We start from the raw sequence: 21,199 nt of genomic DNA, 5'->3' as shown, positions 1-21,199 counted from the left end.
GGCTTGAACATGAAAAAGAAACAAAAGACTCTGGGGGGAGAAACATGTTGGAATATTTATTTATGGATTTACATTAATTAATAAGCTTAAATACATTGGTCCTTATAATCTTGTGTGGATCGTGATAGGTGGACCACACAAGTGAACCTAATAAATAGAGACCCAACCCATAACCCAGTAGTCGTCAGTTATTCTCTATCTCTTAATTGACTAAGTTAGAGATAATGAAATAATTATTTAATAAAGCAGTTACTGATTTGATCCTTATAAGTCGATCAGTCGATAACCACAAAACACACAATACATTTTCTTCAACTCCATTATCTCTATACTCTCTGAAGACTCTGGGGTCTAGTGGGTTGTGTGTCTATCTATACTCAAGGTGATCGAGGTATCTCTAGTAAGACCTCATAGATTCTTCAGGTACGCATACATTATTTTACTTATTCATATGAATTGAGATATACAAATACAACACGTGGCATTAGAGCCTAGTTATAAATATTAATTTATATATCCCAATTCTTTTTATGTGTATGATGATATATATTGATAGATATTCATGCTTATATGTTAATAATTCTTCTTATATCTTTGTTGTTGAAGAAGAGTATGAATATGAGATTTGAGTTTGAGAATTTTGGTTTATATCTTGTCATATTTGTGAAGAAACCATAGACAAGATCCTCAGATATTTTGTGTATATAAATTTGTTTTTTGTGAATTTCTATCGTTTTTCTTTTCTTTTTGGCCTCATCGTCATCAAACTTCACCGGAAACAAGTTTTAAATGAACTTTCACCTTCTTTGCTATGAGTTGTTGCCGCTGCAAGATCCTTGCTGCAAAATATTTGCTGTAGCCAATATTGCTGTTGTGTTCACCACTGTCAGTCGGCGGAAGCAGCCACCGAAGATTCCAGCTTTGTGGTCGACGAAGGCTCTGTTATCACCAGAGAGAGTTTCAGGATCTTTGGATGGTAGACATGGCAGTTGCAATATCGCTAGAAGTAGTTTACTCATCAAGAATGTTGCTGTATGGTTCACGGTGTCGTCTTCCCTTCCTCATGGCGTTGTTGCAGCATCGCTCTCCCATGATTTTTGTCCTTCATAGCATAGGGAAGGAGAAACCAAAGGCATAACTTCAAAGGCTGCCAGAAGCTTTCTAGTTCGCACCCATGGTTCTGGTTCACATTGGCAGAAAAAAGCTGCAGATTCACAGGGTATAGCTGCCATTGTTGCAGTTCACGTCCGTTATGTTTGCAGGATAGTGTCATCGGGATCGTTAGAGATGGGCTGAAGTATAGTCAGGAGCTGACATTGAGACTTCAAAAACTATTGTTTGGTCATCGAAGATGCTTTCTCCTAGCTGTTGGTGTGGAGATCACTACTTTATAGTTTCGACATGGTCTCAATTGTCTCTGTAGCTCGCGGCATCTGGAGAAGGTGTCAGCATCATGATCGTGCGCTACTCACCTGGTTGTTGGCACAATTCTCCACGCTTTTATGGTTCGTGGCATTTAGAGAAAAAAGAGCGGGTTAGAAATCAAGTCCTAAGGATCTGATTTCTAGTGTTGGGCCTAAATGAAATCGGGTAATACAAAAAAAAAACAAAGAGGTAGTTTTGGTGGGCTAAGTGTGATTCATTTAATGAATTGGTACTGGGCCTAAATCATATGGGCCTAGAATAGTGGAACAACAAAAAATATTTACTTCTGTTAATTACGTTTTTGATCTAAGGATAGAATTACCTCCTTCGGCCCATAATTTCTAGAATTTCTACCATAACCCCAATAAATTTCTTGAAATTATATTTCAGTTCCTTAACTTTTAGAATTGCAATTTTGACTCAAATCTCTTCCAGTATTACCTATTTACCCCTGAACACTTTTCAAAATTCTACTTAAATCCCAAATTTGTTCTCTAATTCCTAAAAGACCTGAAGGACTTTAAAATTATTTTGTTTTGTCCTAAGGTCATAAAATTTATGACTTTGTGAATTATTGATGATGCTTAGGAACTTGTAACATTGATAATGGACATACCCTATAGATATGATCTTATTGATGTGCTTTTGATGGTTGATTTTGAAGATAGGCTAATAGCACTCTTTTAATGTACTAGATATTTGTTGTACCCTATAGGTATGGAAATATTTAATACATTATTTTGCATGAACTTTTGTATAAGCTAAATCTTTATAGTATTTGCGCATTCTTGGTGTATGATTATAGTTGCATAATTGATAATTTCTTGTTAGGGAATTTTGTTTTATAATTATGTTGTGCACGCATAATTAACATTTCCCATTTTCTGTTTTGCGATTTTAGTTTTTTCTTTTGCAACTATCCTTCTGAAGGCTCTCAATGGGACTAGCTATGATGATTGGAAAGAGTCCTTGAATATATATCTGATTATTTCTGAAAAAGATTTAGCTCTAAGAAACCCAAGCCTACGGATCCCTCTTCAGAGTCTAGTGCTTCTGCAATGGCCTTCCATAAATAATGGAATAAGTCCAACTGGATTTGTTTAGTGATTATCAAGTACACAATTGAAAGAAAATTAGGGACAACATTTTGAAAAGGATACTATAGTGGAATACTTAAAAGCTATTGGTAACAAATATAAAAAGATTGACAAGACTCAAAAAAATACTATTTGTCACTTCTTGACAATACTTGATATGACGAAGTTTCTAGTGTTAGGGAGCATATTTTAAAGCTTGGTCATTACTATAACAAGCTTAAATCATATGGAATTGACTTGGGTGAAAGTACCTTAGCTTACCATGTTCTTTAATCACTATCATTGGAGTACGCATTCTTGAGAACTTCATACAACTCACAAGAAGCTGAATGGTCTGTTGACTAGATGATATCAATAGTAACTCAAGAAGAGAAAGATATAAAAAAGAATTTCTCTCACTCAGTAAACTATGTTTCTCATGGCTCTAACAGCAAATTTGGAGGGTCGTATAAGAAAAGGGGAAGAAGTATGAGGCCTTAAAGCCAAATAATCCAACTTTTAAGAAGGATGGTGATAAGAGTGAAAAGTTGAGAAAGAAACCCTTTAAGGGGTTATGCAATTATTGCAAGAAACCGGGTCATATTAAAGCTAATTGCTTCAAACTGAAGAAAAAAATAAGAAAGTGAAGGTATAATTCTTCAATCTACCCTTCTAGCTCTAGTTTGTTTTGAATCTAACACCATTGAAACTTTCTTTAAATCATGATGGCTAGATTCTAGTGTCACTATATATATTGTGAATTCTCTACAGGGGTTAAGAAACCAGAAAGTTCCAAGTAAGGTATAAAGGTTGGTCTTTGGCATAGTAGGGAGCAAGGTATCAATTGAATGCATTGGAAGTATTTCTTTGTATTTAAATTCTAGTCATGTTTTAAAATTAAACAATGTTGTTTATGTACCTTCTGCAAAGAGGAATTTAATTTTAAGTTTTACATTGAACATTTGTGGCTATTCATTCTTCTAAGGAAATGAAAAAATTGATATTTGTTTTGATTCCATTAATATTGGTTGTGCTTCCTTGCTATATGGTTTATATCAATTGAATGATTGGTCACTTGAACTTTCTAATCTCTATATCAATGCTGCCATTTGGCATAAGTGTCAAAGACCCAACAATAATTCCTTTATGCTATGGCATTGTCGTTTGGGTTATATCTCTAAAGAGAGATTGGAGTGCATGGCCAAGCAAAGTGCCTTACAAGACCTTGATTTCTCAGAGTTTGAGACTTGTATTGATTGTATAAGGGCAAAATTCTCTACTAGAGCTAGAATCAAAGGGACAAAGAGGTCTGAAAATAGCTTAGACCTAATTCATATTGATATATGTAGACCTATTACACCTCCAGCTATAGGTAGTTTCAGATATTTCATCACCTTCATAGATGATTACTCTCGTCATGGATAGATTAAATTTTTATGTGAAAAGGGTGAGTCTTAATGCATTCAAGACCTTTAAGGTAGCGATGGAATTAAAAATCTGGCAAGTTGATCAAATATATGAGATATAACGAGGAGGAGAATTTTATTGGAGATATACTAAGATTGGTAGGAACCCCAGGCCATTCACTTTGTACCTTCAAGAGCATGGCATTGAAGCTCAGTATACTATGCCCGACACCTCACAGTAGAATGGGGTTGCAGAAAGGCAAAATTGTACTCTTATCGATATGGTTAGAAGCATGATCAGTTACTTATCACTACCAGAATTCTTGTGGGGTAATGCATTTAAAATTGATGTTTATATTTTAAATCAAGTTCCTAGTAAGACAGTGCTAAAGACTTCATATAAGTTGTATTTTGGAAGGAAGGACTCCTGTGCTGAAGCATATGCGAGTTTGGGGTTACAAAGTATAGGTAAAATCTTACAATCCACAATAGACTTCATATGGTTTCTTTATTGGCTATTGTATTGGATCTCATGGGTACAAGTTCTATTATCCAAATCACACTATTAAGGTTATTGAATCCAACTGAGCCTATTTCTTTGAAGATGCTTTAGATAGTGGGAGCTCTGTCCTTAGACATATTACTTTACGTGAAAAAGCAATATTTTTCCTATGCCTATCGTGACAACCCCTCATATTAAATGAAATAATGCCGTGATCAAGATGAAACTGAAGATGAACCACCTTTAGAGGGTGATGAAGATCTGGTTGTTGAATCAAGACGGTCCTAAAGGGTTCACGGGTCTACTATTCTAGATGATTACATGGTGTATTTATAGGAATTTGATTCAGGTGCTATTGATAGTTTAGACTCAATATCTTACCAAGAGGCTATTTCTAGCTCACATTCTTCTGAATAGTTAGAGGCTATGAGTAAAGAAATCACCTCTTTGTACCACAATCACGTATGAGAGCTTGTAGAGCTACTAAAGGGTTTTAAACCAATGGGTTGCAAGTGGGTCTTTAAAACAAACCAAGGAGTTAAAGGTGACATTAATAGATACAAATTCAGACATGTAGCTAAGGGTTACAACAACAAAAAAGTATTGATTACACAGAGACCTTCTCTCTAGTATCCACCAAAGATGCTTTTAGTGTATACTAAAATGAGAAAGATACCATACGCTTCTACTATTGGCAGCCTTATGTATGTTCAACTATGTACTCGACCAGATATAGCCTTTGCCATTAGAGTGCTAGGTCGATACTTAAATGATCTAGATCTAGATCATTGGAAATCTACTAAGAAAGTTATGAGGTATCTTTAAGGTATGAAGAATTATATATTTACTTACAGAAGGTCAAATTCTCTTGAGGTTGTTGGGTATTCTGATTATGATTTTAAAGGATCAGAAGATCTTGAAATTGTTAGCTTTTTAGATTTAGATTTTGCATCTTATCTAGATGATCGTAAATCCATGACCGGCTACATTTTCATGTTGTCTGGAAGAGCTGTTTCTTGAAAAAGTGTGAAACAGACACTTACAGCAGTTTCATCTATGGAAACTGAGTATATTACTTGTTTTGAGACTACACATCACATTATATGGCTGAGGAAGTTGATATCTGACATGCGCCTAGTTAAGTCAATATCAAGTCCTCTAACCATTTACTGTGATAACATATTTGCAGTATATTATGCTAATGACCACAGAAATTCTAGTCATACAAAGCATTTTAATATCAAACTTATGCTTGTGAAAGATAAAATTACTGAGTCTTAGACCTATGTGGTACACATTCCTGGCACGCAGATACTTGCAGATCCACTGACCAAAGGCTTACCTGTAGAAGTTTTTCAAAATCATGTAACTTGTATGGGTATTGTGAATTCCTTTAATGCCCTAGTTTAGTGTGAGTTTGAGAACCTTTTGTGTTGCAATTTCTCTTTAGGCTTTGTTTTCTTCTATGAGTTATGCTCAGTTCAGTTAGATGCATCTATATCATTTGTATCCTCATAGGATTCAATGATTCTATTGGGGTATGCTATACATGTCACTTGTTTCCCCATAGGAATCAGTGATTTATGTTGTTATCTTAGTGAATTGTGTTTGAAATAAAATTTCGTGTTTTATTTAGATTATGAGACATTATATCACCTGTTTTTTCATAGGATCTAATGATTTTGTGGAGTTTTATTTTTTGAATTTTGTTTGTGGCTTGCTTATACAACTTGCTTAATTAATGCAATCTAAGTGGGAGATTGTTGGAATATTTATTTATGGATTTACATTAATTAATAAGCTCAAACAAATTGGTTCTTATAATCTTGTGTGGACTATGATAGATGGACCATATAATTGAGACCAATGGGCAGAGGCCCAACTCACAACCCAATAGCCATCAGTTACTCCCTATCTCTTAACTGACTAAATCAGAGATAATGAAATAATTATTTAATTATTTAATAAAGTGGTTAATGATCTGATTCTTATAAGTCGGTCAGTTAATAACCATAAAACACACAATACATTTTCTTCTACTCCATTATCTTTGCACTCTTTGAAGACTCTGGGGCCTAGTGGGTTGTGTGTCTATCCATACTTGAGGTGATTGAGGTATCTCTAGTAAGCGCTCATGGATTTTTCAGGTATGCATACATTACTTTTCTTGTTTATATAAATTGAGATATACAAATACAACAAAACATTCACTCAATTTTTGATAGGACATTCCACTATCAGGCACAAGAGTAAGAATAAGGGTTAAAATATAAATATGCCTTTTAAGTATTTTTCAAAGGCATAATTATTAAAATATAAAAGAAGTCTTAATTTAAAGATTAGAAGATATATCGTAAATATATACGTTTAAGAAATATCTATCTAAATGGCTTAAGCTATTTTAGTGAAGTATACTATCCTTAAACACACTTAAATAAGAAATCTAATATGATATCAGAGTTATTTGATTAGAGACAAGAGAGAGAGAGAGAGAGATAAAAAAAAAAAAATAAAAAATAAAAAAATGAAAGATAAAAAAACAAAAGAGTAAAAAGGAGAGAGAGAGAGAGAGAAGAAGAAGAAATTAAATAGATTTGAGATCTCTGAAACTTAAAAAAAAAAAATCCTTGCCTTCTTCTCCTCTCTGCTCCCTCTTGCTCATCTTCTACTTGAGCCCTTGGCTTCATTTTCTCTAACCACCTTTTAGAGTAGGCCCTTGGTCTTCTTCTCCACCTACATCACCTCCTTCCCCACCTATTCTATCAATTCATTGACCCTATCTCCCCACCTGAAATCGAAAAGGGAAGGGTTTGATGGTTTTGATTTGGGTTTCGATTACTTTCTCATATTTTATGGCTTGACCCACTAAACCCAGTGAACAAAACCCTAATTTCCTGTCACTCAATTGTGGTTCAGATTTGGGTTGGGGCATCGTACAATCATGACCGTTAGGGTAATAGATGGAGTTAAGCTTGAAGATGATGGAGTTAGGGCTAGTATCACAAAATTTGAAGCCAAGTTGAATAGATGAAGTTCGTTCCTAAAACCCTAACTCCAGCATTACCTAGCCTTTCTCTTCTCATCATTTTCCTCTACTAGGCCCGCGAAACCCCATGCTTGTAATTCTTCTCTATGCTAGTAAATTTATTTGATATTTCTTTCAAAATCTATGACTCCATGCTTGTAAATTTATCCATGACTCAAGATTCATGAATTCCACGACTTCCAACCCCAGCTTTGAACCTCTAGAATCTAGAACCCCATCTTTGATCCTTAATTGTTGCCCTCTGTGGATTCTTGGTATTACGATTTTTTTTTACAGTTATTCCTAATGTCGCTATCTATTTTTAGAACCCCATCTTCAATGCCTGGCACTTCAATTTTGTTTCAACTTCCATGGATTGATTTATGCTTTTTGTTTGTCTTCGTTTACATTATGGTTATTTCATTTTTGGTTTGCAGTCTTGTTATTTCACTCTGATTTTTTATAGCAATTGTTGGGGGCAATCTTTGTAGAGGAGAATGATGATAGTTGGGGAAGATGAAGAAAAAACAAAGGAATAAACAATTGAACATGTGACCATGATTTTTTTTTTTCTTTTGAAAAAAATCACTTTTAGACATGAAATTAAATATCAGTGGTTTGTCATCTAAACATTTAACGGTCAAAAAATCAAAATAAACAGTTAGTGTAGTCAACACATCAGCTCAAGGAAAATTTATACCGTTTTAAAAACACGTCAAGGCAAAATTACTTTTTTAAATACTTTAAAATATTAATTGCAACTTTGAATAAACTTTAGTAGCATATTTGTATTTTAGTATTTTGTAGTTTTAGATAGAGCTAGTAATTTAGGTAGATAGGGTATATTTGAGTTGGGAACTTATGAAAAAGCTTAGATAATTAAACTCGATCTGAATGCCTGAATTATCAATTTTTTATTTTTAAATTAATTTTAATTTGATTTTTACTTTAAAATTAATTACTTTTATTTTATAAATATAAAATATATTTTGTAGAATATTAAAAGATGTAGGATACTCAAACTTTTTAAACAAAAATGTGTGGATCTCAAAATTAAAAAATTAATATCAAAATATATTTTAAATATTATTTTAAGATATTTTATAAATTAAAAATAATAAAAATATAAAAATATAAATATTTTTAATTTTTTTAAATATATATAGTAACATACTCAAATATACGGTATCTTTGCATAGAATAACCTAAAATTTAAATAACTAATAAATATTTAATATTATATATATGTTTTAAATGTAATTTTTTATTTGAATATTTGGACGAAATTTGAATCCGGGTGGGCTCGGCCCAAATAGCCCCTAATATCAAAAAAGCATTATTTTATTGAGCTAGGTCTTAAAAGTTTTTAGATTTGTTTGAGTGGGCTTGAATTACTTTTTCTAGTTTTAAGACATCCTATGATTTTCCAAAAGCCTTGGATATGTTAATTGGATCCCTATAAAGCTATAACTCAAGTTATGAATTTTCTAAATTAGTGCTTAAAATTTGGACCTAGTACGTAGCTTAAATAAGACAGTCTTAAGGATTAAATGAACAGTATCAATTTAGAAACTTAAAGTTGCGTTTCATATTTTTTCCATCTAAATAAAGTCATAAGTTTTCAAAGAGTATGAGTTCACGTCAATTTAGAAACTTAGATATGAATTTTGCAAGATAGGACAAAAAATTAGAAAAATGATAATAAAATCTCTTTAAATTATATAAATGACAATTTAATTTCTCAAAATATTATAATTTCAGTGAAGTTCCTATAAACTTTTTTCTCATTAATGAATTTATATAAATAATTAAATTGCTCTTATAATAATATTAGGAATTTGACATGCGAAATTGTGATTTGCTATTTCATTGTTGTGAACATAAAGAGCAAAATTATAATTATTTAAACAAAACTTGTGATCATTACTTGTTATCTCCAATATTTGTAGCAATATCAAGAATTTGATATGCAAACTTGTGATTTACTATTGCATTGTTTTGAATATAATAAGGAAAGTTGTGATTATTTAAATGACACTTGTGATTATTACTTGTTATTTCTAACATTTACAGCAATATTAGCAATTTGACATGCGAAGTTGTGATTTGTTGTTGTATTATTATGAATATAAAAAGAAAAATTGTGATTATTTAAACAAAATTTGTGATCATTTTATTTTTAACAAAGGTAATTTGGGCATTTATATAAATTCATTAATGATAGAAAAGTCCATAGGGACTTCAATAAAATTATTACATTTTAAAGGATTAAATTGTCATTTATATAATTTAAAGGAATTTTATTGTCATTATCCAAAAAAAAAAACTAATAACTCATTTGGATTTTAGTTGGATATAATTAATTATAAAAATAATTAATTAATATGATTAATTTTAATTAAAATTGATTACTTTATAACACAAGATACTAAAATTGATTTTACCTATACAAATTATCATAAAGGATATTGCTTTTCAAAATTAAATTATTGATAAAGTTGTATTTTATATTATTAAATTTGTTAAACTTTATTTAAGAAGTAAAATATATTATTTAATGATAAATCTGAATCTATAAGTAATCTCCTAGAGCTTATTTCAAAATGTAATTCTTGCTCAATAATTAATTATCAATTTTTTTACTGTTTAGATAATTATTCTAAAATTTGATTGTTTGAGCTCCAAAATTGATTATAATGTCAATCCAAACAAGTTCTAAGTAGTTTTGAAGATTTATTAAAATGTAATAATGGGAGAAGCAAAAGTCAAGTGATATATTTTTCTCTTACAGAGGACACCTTGGGCTTTATACTCCTTCCGTTTAAAAATATAAAACATTTTTAATCGAATTTCATCCTTTAATAAAGTAGTTAACTACTTTTTAACTAATCCTATCTTTTTATATTTATTCTTATTAAATACTCTATAATAAATATAAAGTCATTATTAATAAGGGTACTTTTAAAAAAAAGGCAATGATTATATCTCGAAAGATTAAAAATGCCTTATATTTTTAAATATTTAATTTCTTAAAAAATATCTTATATTTTTTAATGAAGAGAATAATAAGTTCTAGATAACCTAAATTGAATAAGTATGGTCCAAGATATGAATTTTCAAAACTAACACAAGAAATTAGAAAAAAAAAATGGAAAGGGCAAAATAGAGAGAGACATTTACTTTAACGAATGAGTTGTGTTAAATAGCTCAATCAAAGTTTAGCTTGATATTTTTCCTATATAAAGGCCTGTTTTAGATTTAGACGAAGACAAGATTGAGGTCAATCATAATTTTCGATAATCAATTATGAATTTTTGAAATTATTCCAAAATTCTAGAAATACCTAGTTCAAGCAAAATTAGGTTGAACTTGAGTTTTCAAGTCTTTCTTATCTCTAATTGCTCCCAGTAAAACTTAAGATGGCTTCCATTATCAAATAATGATTCACAAAGTCAGATGTCGCATTTCTGGCTCAAGAAAACTCTCTCATTGCTAGCACCCTCAAGATCGAAGAAATACTTAAAAAGTATTGGCGAAAGGCGAAACGAAATTCAAAGCTGGATATTCTTGGACGATGAGAAATGTCATCAAGACCACAACAATAATTTTAGAAGCACACACTCTAATGCTTATTACAAGAAACCTTTCAATTTCAAAAAAGATCGATGATGCTTGTTAAAAATTACTTGATGGGTATTAATTATAATTTTTTAATATTATTTTTATTTACAGTTATTAATTATGAGAGACAATATAATTTATTTTATTTTTATTTAAATAAAATATGTAAATATGAAAAATTTTCATTCAAGTATAGGTAAAATTGAAAATTTATTTATTTTTAAATAAAATTAATAATTTAATCATGTTTTCTTAATTCGAATGAGGTGATTAGTTGTGTTTTATAATAAAGATCAAAATAATGGTGAGAACTCTCTCCACTTCCCTTCTCATCCTCTTCTCTTCCTTTTCCTAATTTCTAACAATCAAATTAAGGTTTGAATGGTCCAGATTTGATTTCTTATATAATATTTTATTTTGTTTTGTTTTTGTTGTGTTTTTTAATAGTTCATATTATATTTTAGTAGTTTGAATTTCATTATTTTTTATTTTTTTAAAATTTAATATTTTAATAATATTTTTATAAGAGGTAGAATTTGAACCATTTAAATCTTGATCTAATAATAATAATAAAAAAAAAAGAATGAAAGAGAACGAGAAAGGGGAAGGAGAGAACTCTTGCCCCAAAATAATGAAAGAATAATAATAATATAAAGTAAAAAACGAGTTGTTTAATTATATGTTCTCTTCTTATGTTTTTAAAATAAAACACAACACAACGTCAAAAAGTTGTTTTAGCTTTTTAGTTTTTCGAAACAATTTTATTTTTTATTTTTTTAAAATACATCACAAGCTACTATCAAGCATGATTTTTTTTCCTTGGGTTAAAGAATTTTTGGCCATCAATTATTCATTCAAGAATATTTAATATCCTAAATTACATATGATATGATTTTGCCTTTCAACATTTGAAAATAGTGTACTAAAAGCTTTGTCGTTTTTTTTTTTAAGTTAACATTGATTATTAGTTAATTAAAAAAGAAAAAAATTAAGTATAAGTTTTGTGGAGCAGTCTTATTTACAAGTAAGTCTTACAAAATTTAAAAATCATATCCAGATCTCTTGAGACTAAGTGTAATTTAAAATTGAGCTATAAAGACAATAATATTTGTATAAAACATATATTACATCAAACAAATAATTAATTTATAGTTATTTTATCAGTAATTTACAACTATAATTTTAATTTTTTACAATCATAACTTCACATATCTAATAGTTAAACAATCATATGATACCAACAAAGTTTAACATTAATTAATTATTTAAAACTACTTCATTAATTTTTTATAACTGTAACTTTACATATCCAATAGTTAAATTAATCAATTTAATTATTGAATATATGAAATCAATATTGTAAAAAATTAAAGTTATAGTTATAAATTACAGATGAAGTAATTGTAAATTATTTAACTAATGTAATGTATATATGTTTAATAGGAGTATTATTATCTTTCTATCCCAATATCAAATTACGCTCAAGTTTCAAAGGATTTTATTGTAATTTTTGAAATTCACTGGACTTATTTGTAAATTAGTCATCTCCATGTAATCTATATATAATTCTTTCATTAAAAAATAACAAAACAAGGACCTCAAACATTAGAAAGTGACTTATAAAATTACACATAAGCATCTTATGAGAAAATTAAAATAAATTAAATCCTCTAAATTATATATAAATAACATGATACAAATGCTATTTCTTACCTATATAAAAAGTCAAATAAGATTTTGACCAAATATTAGTTTAAGGACTATATCGATATTAATTTTTTTATAGAGTATTTACTTGCAATTTCATGAATCATTTTCTATAACTTTTAAAGTCTTTTTTTTTTTGTAATTTTTAGCTAACTAATTATCAAAGTTTAATTTTTTTTTTGGTGACTGGATGCACTATTTTCAAATATTGAAAGCATGAAAAATTACATATAGATCTTGTAGGGCAAACTTATTTATAAATAAGTTTCATGGAGTTTAGAAACTATAGTCAAGTCCCTTGAGATATAAATATAATTTTAAATTAGTGTACAAAGACAATATTGCCCTTATTAAAAATATTGAAGTTATAATTGTAAAATATTAAAGTAATACTTGTAAATTATTAATGAGATAGTGGTAAATAATTAGTGTTAAAATTTGTTAGTAAAGTATGATTGGTTTAATTATTAGATATATAAAATTATAGTTATATAATATGGAAGTGATAATTATAAATTATTGATGGAGTAATTGTATACAATTAATATTAAATTTATAATGTATGATTAGTTTAATTATTAAATAGGTGAAGTTATAACCATAAAAGTTAAAATAATAGTCATAAATTAATGATAAAGTAATTATAAATTATTTAATTGATATAATATATTTATTTTTAATTTTGTAGAAGTTATTTATAAATAAATTTACCCCATGAAAACTATGCATAATTTTCTTATGAAAGTAAAATTATATCCGTGTAAAAAAATTAGGATACCAACCCCATGAATGGTTGAAAGGGAAAAATGATTTTAACCCTTTTTTTATCTTTGTAAGTTTCAAAACAATAAAAAAAAAAAAAAACTTTTGAAAATGTAGGAAATCAAGCTGGCCCAAATGCTCTGCTAGTGACTCTGCTTTCGCGTCCCACATTCACTTCTTGCGCTCAATTCCGTATTGTGATTCTGCGATTCTCATTTTCAGGTCTTCCACGTTTTGCCTCTCTATCTACTGCTATTCTTCTCTAGTTCTGTTGCCATGTTTGTCACTAGGGGTTTCTCCCGCATCGCCAGGAATGTATGCTGGAGCTACAGGCTTCTCTCTGCATCGCACTCGCCACATCTTCCTTCCTATGGTCTTCAATCTCCCGAAAATGTACGTATTTAGAATAGGTGGAAATGCTGGTCTTTTGTGCTTTTATTTTTTTGGCGAAGGTTTTGTTAGGGTTTCAGGATTACTGTAAAATCTATATGTTCATGTTCTGAAATCAAGTGACAGGGCTTGCTAGCAATCTTTATTCCCTTGTTCTTTAATCTCCCAACAAAGTACGCTACTAGAATCCGGTGAAAATGTAATTTCTCGCACTTTTTGTGCTGAAAGGTTTTACTAGGGTTTTAGGATGTTCACAAAAAGTGATAATCTATTTTTAATTCCAATTCGTATTTCTGTGTATGCTAAGTTATTTTGGTGCCACTTTTGCATTACGTTTAGCGAATACAAAAACAACTGGTTGCTCGTTTTCTCATCTCATTCATTTCTCTTTGCGTAGAATTTACTACTGAAGCAGACGTGCGAGTGTTATTGTATGGTAACATAGATGTTGATAGGCATTTTCGTTTTGCTGCTTCCAATCTTTTATGTCCCCTGTGGTCAGAACAGTATTAAAATGTAGCAGCGCAAGTAGTTTAGATTTTACATTGTAATTTATATTGCTTCTTTACATTTGGGCATGATCTATTTAACTTTCGACTTAGTCAAATTGTTAGAAAAATCCATTTTTTATCTGCTTCAGAAAGAAGCAGTATCGGTGAAGACTCTTCAATTTGACACTTATGCATCACTTCTCATAGTTGAATGCAACAAATTGTTGCTGAGCTTTTTATCTTACTATATTAGGTCTTCAAGTTCTTTACTTATTTTCAGTCATCCCTCTTTTTTAAGTGTTTTAAGAATTGTAATTTGTTAGTTGGTTAATGAATATAACTTCCTTTTATCCATGAAGAGGTTGTAAGTCCCAAAAAATTTCTTGTTTCTCTAGTTTCTCTACTGTTAGTGATTGTATGAAAGAATGTAGTTTACAATTGTTGTTGTCCTATTCTTCCAGATGCAAATCTTCCTGAAACATTCCTGATATGGTATATAACCATCGACCGCCAAATTCTTATTAAGTGCTGCACATGCTTTCTGATATTCCAGACAATTCCAGTTCCAGTGAACTTGTTGCATCAGGCGATAAATGCATCCTCAACTCCAAGAGCTTTATTTTTTTCAACCTCACCTAAACCTGATGGAACGGAGTATGGAAGTGAAGAAGCTAAAGCTAGTGTTGGGGCTGGAAGTTCTGGGCAGGCTGAAGCTAAAAAACAGACCAATGGATCTGGTTATATTTTAGAATCTGTCTCAATCTCTAAATTAAAAGAGGGAAGTTACTAAATGAACTACTTTTTCTGATTCAGGCTTAGAAAGTGAAGTGGATTTTTCCAGGGACGGAAGAGAGTTTGTTGTGGAGGTCTATTTTCTTAGCTTCTTGTTTTGCACTTAAAATGCCTTCCTCTAAAATATTTCCTCTTCAACTTTGTGCTTAGTAGTTCCAAATATGCTGCAGAATTTTGCAAAGGGTTTGCTAGATGTGGTGGATGATTTGAGAAGGATGTCATTTGTTGGAAATGACAAGTTTTCAAAAATTGATGCTTCTAAGGGGTTAGATGGAGCAGATTCACTCCTGAAAAAACTTCATGCATGTCTTCAAGGAGCTGAGAAGCAAGTTGCTGAGGTAAAATGTTCTATGTATAGTGTCTCTGTTGTTGTGATTGTCAAAGATGATCTATCACATAGTTATTATTAGCTAGCCAACTTTGGCCCAAGTTATAACTTGTAGCTAATGCGGTGGTGCCTAGTGCTATATCAAGTGTGTAAGGTTGCAGCTTTGTTATAGCTTCTGCTATAGCTGCTTTATAGGAAGCACTATTATGTAGCTGTTTTCATGCTATAGGTGCCACATATAAAGCTACAGTATATCTAATTAAGTAATTTTGTGGAGGCTATTTCTGGATATCACTTGACTGATCCACATTTAATATTGAATGATTTAATATTCACTAAACATATGAATTAGAAAGATCACCAGAAGAGGAAAGTGCCATCCTCTAATGGTAGACTCCGAAGATGGAGAGGAAATTGATTGAATGCTTAAAAATAATCATTATGATGATGTTTCTTTTGGTAAAGAGGAATTGGTTCATGTATCTTAGGATAATTCTTTGACACAAATGCTGTTAAATATTGACACATTTTCTGATTCGTGTGCCTAATAGTGTAATTTATGGATGATTATTGTGTTAGTACGATGAGGTCCTTTTAAATTAGAGTTTGGTTTCCTCTATATATTATTCATTTATTAATTATGTTTTGAATTTCTTTTTTTTCTTTTTAACCGTGCGCTACATCTTCATATAGCTCTTGCAATGCTATGCACTACGAGTTGTGGTATTTTGGATCCCCTTGCTCTGTGAGTGCTCTACATGCTATTAATAACTATGACCCATTATTCGAAAATTGATTTTTGTCAAGCATAAGGTAAGATTAACCTTTATTTTATCCAATCCTTCTATAAAATTACACTTCAAGAAGTTGCTTGACTCACAAAGTGAGTATCGAGATTAAGTTAATAGCATCAAATAAAAAACATTAAGTCAATAGCCTTTGAGGAAATTGTTGCAACCCAGGGGCCTGTTTGGTTACTTGCTAGGAAATTGATGTGAATGAATGTAATGAAATATGATGACTATTACTTAATTTTCTTTGGTAGACGTGTGAATCAATTTATTTTTATTTTTAAATTAAACAAAAATAAGTTTAGAAAGAATGAAATGCCCCTCAATGGTTGGTGGTGGTAGAGAATGATGGTTGGCGGTGGTGGGTAATTGTCAGTAGTAATAGATGGTGGTCAACAGTGGCAAACGATGGCTGGTGGTGGCAGAGGGTGGTGGGTGGTGATGGAGGAGGAAGGAGAATAGAGGACACTTCAGTTCTTTCTAGCAAGGATTACAGTGCTATGTAATTTTTCAACCTAAAGTTGGATGTAAATAGGGGATTACACTATTAGATGTAATCAGGCTTCATAATGTAAAGCTGATTACCACATAAAAAATGCAATCAAATTCTGTGTGTGATAATGGAAAAACTTTTACATTACATTATCTCTTGATGTATGTGACCAAATGGCCCTTGTGTTTTACATCATTGTATGATTGAAAGTAACATGCTTCCCAAATCTAGAGGAATAGTGAAAGTACATAAACCTATACTGTTTTTGCTAGCAGGTGGTTAAAAAATGTGATGAATTTGATCCTGAATGTGGGCCTTGTGGTCCAGATAGAGATGGTGCCATACTCGAACTTCAAGTTAGTTCCCAACCTCCAGGCATTTGATGAAGAAAATATTATTCAGTTTGCTTATATTGAAAGTTTGCTTTGATTCAGTTATCCGGTTCTGAAGGTAAATTTACCTGATTGTTGTGCTGCAGAAATTTGCAAAAAGTTTGGTAGACGTGGCAAATAATTTGGGAAGGGCTTCTTCGGTTGCAAAGGATAAGTTTTTGAGTATTGATGCATTTAAGAAGTCTGAGGAAGCTGTACCCATCCTTAAAACACTTCTAGAAGCTGTTGAAATTACTGAGAAACAACTTGACGAGGTACAATGCTCTACTATGTGTTGTCTGTGTAGTTCTGAGTCAAGGATGGTATAGTATATGCATATTAATTATTGATATTTTGATTTAGCTCTTGAATGCCACGGTTACCAGCACTACGTCAGATGTGTAGGCTTGCAACTCTCATATGGCTTTACTGAGGCTGTGCTATATGTAGATGTAGCTCATGCCCAGGCATTGCATAAAAATAAGGCAACAATTGAATTGGTTTTGCAAAGGACATCGCTGAAGGTCACATGATCCATCTTTAGACAATCAATTTAGAATGATTTAGTATTCAAGAACCATATGAGGAGCATGAAAAGAGAGCCATTCAATCCTATCTTCTTATTCTCTTGAATTGGCTGACGAGCAAATGTTAACCCCAAAGAGGAAGAGTTAGTTGATGAATTGCTTTATGATTTTTGCATTTGGTGAAATAAAGGATTTGGTTTACTTATCTTAGGATGAAGCTTAGACTCAAACATTTTTAGATGTGGATGAATTCTGTGATTCAAGTACTTGATGTAGCGATCTATGAATGATTATAATGTTACGATTTTTCTTTTTATGAGTTTGATTATTTGTGAACTGTTATCAATTACATTTTTCAATTAGAGTGATACATTTTCATGCAGCTTTGGCAATGCTATGGGCTACATAATAAAATATAATATTTTGGAGCCCTTGGTGTTACAAGTGCTCTACATCCTCTCAATAATTATGTTGTATATAAAATTTTGTGTGTCATACAGATTAGATGAACCTTTATTTTTGTTATAACATTACACTTAGTCACTTGCCAGATCCATAAAGTGCTTATTGAAATTAAATTATTAGCCTATGAAGAAATCTTTGCAACTTATATTGTCTATTACTGTGTGATTAAGTTTCGTGCTTTCATTTATAGTGGAAAGTGCATAAGCCTATGCTGCTTTTGCTTTCAGGTATTTGAAAAAATTGGTTTGGAAAAAATTAATTCTAAGCAGGAGCTCTATAATCCAGATAGGCATGAAGCCATCATCCAATTTCCTGTTAGTTCCCAGCCTCCGGGCACTATTATTGCTGTTCTGAAGGTAAGTTTGCGTAACATTTTGGCCAAGTGCTGTATAATTCAGTTTGGCAATATTTTAAATTTTTCTTGATTCAGTTGTTAAATTCTGATGATAAATTTACATAATTATTCACTTCCATTTCTCATTCGCTTCTTTTAATGATGGTATGATTGTATTGTGATGGAGTAAGACTATGTACTTAAACTTGTATATTTAATATACTTAAATTCAATCAAATCATGACAAGTTGATCTTAATAAGTTAATTAAATTAATAACAAGAATTTATTATAGAATAAATAAGGAAAAATTAATTCTTTAGTCCTCCAACTTTTAAGTCACTTGTAACTCAGTCTTTAAACTATAACTTATTGTGACTCAGTTCCTCAACCATGACTCGTCTATGACTTAGTCCCTCAACTTTTGAATTACTTACAAATTAGTCCCTTAACTTTTGTTAATTTTTTTTTTCATGTTAGCTTATATCTCACATCAATGAGCAAGAGAAGGATATTTTAAAATAATATATAAGCATTTTTTATCCCTCTTATTTGATAAGAATTTTTTTTAAAAAAGTTTAAAAATAACGACCGAGTTATAGGTGAATCAAAAGTTGAGGGATTGAATCGCAGCGAGTTATAGTTGAGGTACTGAGTTGCAGCGAGTCATAGTTGAGAGACTGAATTACAAGTGAATTAAAAGTTGAAGGATTAAAAAATTAATTTTGTCAATAAATAATTTATAAAAGATCCACATGTTTTAATTTAATTGGAAACAAGTAAATTAAGTATGAGTTTTCCGTGTTGGAATACTATGTTGGACATAGTGTAAAAGTTCCGTAAGTGTTTGCTATCCTCTTTTTTTGGGTAAGAACGTAACATGAAAGGACACATTTGAAAGATCTCTTCATTTGGTCCTGGGTTGTAAAGATCCATATGTCATTATTTGATCGAGAATTTGGTAACAACTACCTGCTCTATTGTCATATTATGTCTTGCACGTTGATGCATTTAATAGATTTTGAACATGAGCTAATAGCTTTATGATGTTTTTGTACGTAGGCCGGATATCTTCTTCATGGTCGTTTGTTACGTCGAGCTGAAGTCGCCACAACCAGAGAAGTGACTGATCAGGATAGAGCTGATGATGCCATGACCCCAGGAATGAATGATGAGGATGGTGGGTTTGATAAGGAGGAGTCCGAATCTCTTGGACAAAGAACTGGATGAGTGGGATCTCATTGTCTTCATTTTGAACAAAGATGAAATATTTACCATGTGAAGCATTATGATTGCTTCTCCTCGGGCACTAGTTTTCTCGTTTAGGCACTACTTGTCACTAACGATATTAATAAATACGTGAATATGTCAAGCACAATTTTTTAGTAAAATTCACTATGAGTATGGCTACGTATTTTTGTGAGAGTAAGAGTAGCCACTTTTTTTTAGAACAAATTTTAGAATCTTAACAAGTTTTATTCCGTTAAGGTATCCTTACAGCTTGAGTATTGCATGTACCAATCGTTGCAATGCTTGGTAGTCGAATGAAGCTAACAAACGAGGAAATTAGCTTCGGATAAGTTCTTGTGCATCTCTTGTAAATTGACAAGTGAAATTATTGAATTTATTGACGAGGGAGCCTCAAGACTCTTCTCTGAGGTGTTTTTTGAATTCAAGATTCCCCCAAAACCATTGATTCTTTTCTTATTAGACGAGAAGATTGGCCAAGGACAAATTAGTACTTTTATTCATCATTCCATGATGAAATTATAAAAATATGGATTACTTTTGCTAGAATAAAATGTAAATTATTATTAACTAATTTTTGTGTTTGTTTTGAAAAAAGGGTGGTTGATATCTTATTTTTTAAGTTTTCACATCATTTTAATCATATTTTTTAATAGAATTAATATAATATTTGATTTATTTAAATCACATTTATTAATTGCTTGAGTGGAATGTAATAAAGTCAATGTATAATTGAAATATATATATATATATATATATAAAATTTATTTAGTATCTTATATTTTAAATCAAGCGAGACTTTTAAAAAATATTTTATATTATAATTTAGAGAGTTTTTTTTTTCCCGATGATTTATGGACTAGTTTTATTTGTTGATCAAGTGAGTTTTCTGGTTTCCCCTCCCCTCCCCCAATAAAAGCACAAGAATCTGATTTCAAGCTTTTTTTTTTTTTTTAAATATCAGCGAATCTGATTTCAAGCTTGACTTCATATAAAATGTGGTTATGTTAATAAATAATTAAGTGGAGTTTTATTTTAAAAAACTGGTTATACTTCAAGAATCAGATTCCATCTGTTATTACTTTAAATTTTTTTTAATAAAGATTAAAGTATACTTTTATTTGTTTAACTTTACACATGATTTTATTTTGGTTCCTTAATTGTGTAAAGTGTATTTATAGTTTTTTAAGTTTAACACTGTTAGTTTTATCATAAAAAATTTTTATATTAAGCTTTTAAATATTGACAAAATATTTTCAAATATTGACATAAAATAATAATGATTAACATAAAAAATAATTATTTAAAAATAACGGTGTTAGAATTAAAGAACTGAAAAAATACTTTATAAAATTAATGGATCAAATTAAAATTTTATATAAAATTAGAAGACTACAAGTATAGCTTTTTATAAATTGTACATAATTTGGTCAACCGTGTTAATTA

At 30.6% G+C, this 21,199-nt stretch overlaps 1 protein-coding gene across 1 annotated transcript; it reads left to right on the top strand.

Annotated features, from left to right (window-relative positions):
• The first annotated feature begins 789 nt into the window (after positions 1-789).
• LOC129302650 (uncharacterized) lies at positions 790-19,930 on the top strand. Its single transcript, XM_054941559.1, has 11 exons — positions 790-1,068; positions 1,111-1,280; positions 13,642-13,746; positions 13,836-13,917; positions 14,959-15,142; positions 15,219-15,271; positions 15,368-15,535; positions 17,085-17,165; positions 17,288-17,455; positions 18,400-18,528; positions 19,568-19,930. Exons 1-11 carry the CDS (start codon positions 790-792, stop codon positions 19,733-19,735), a joined length of 1,587 nt encoding a protein of 528 aa, XP_054797534.1. The 3' UTR covers positions 19,736-19,930.
• Positions 19,931-21,199: the final 1,269 nt, after the last annotated feature.

This window comes from Prosopis cineraria, unplaced genomic scaffold (genome assembly GCF_029017545.1).
Source record: "Prosopis cineraria cultivar Desert tree isolate PC_DT_omini unplaced genomic scaffold, ASM2901754v1 PC2, whole genome shotgun sequence".
In the NCBI taxonomy this organism is placed as follows: Eukaryota; Viridiplantae; Streptophyta; class Magnoliopsida; order Fabales; family Fabaceae; genus Prosopis; species Prosopis cineraria.
This window is presented reverse-complemented; position numbering and strand designations above follow the sequence as displayed.

Bases quoted from the DNA above. Each gene is read 5' to 3' on its own strand.
- LOC129302650 (XM_054941559.1), top strand. From the start codon at position 790: ATGAACTTTCACCTTCTTTGCTATGAGTTGTTGCCGCTGCAAGATCCT. The intron at 1,069-1,110 runs GTTGTTGCAGCA...TGTCCTTCATAG, and splicing joins CGTCTTCCCTTCCTCATGGC to CATAGGGAAGGAGAAACCAA. The intron at 13,747-13,835 runs GTCTTCCACGTT...CCGCATCGCCAG, and splicing joins TCTGCGATTCTCATTTTCAG to GAATGTATGCTGGAGCTACA.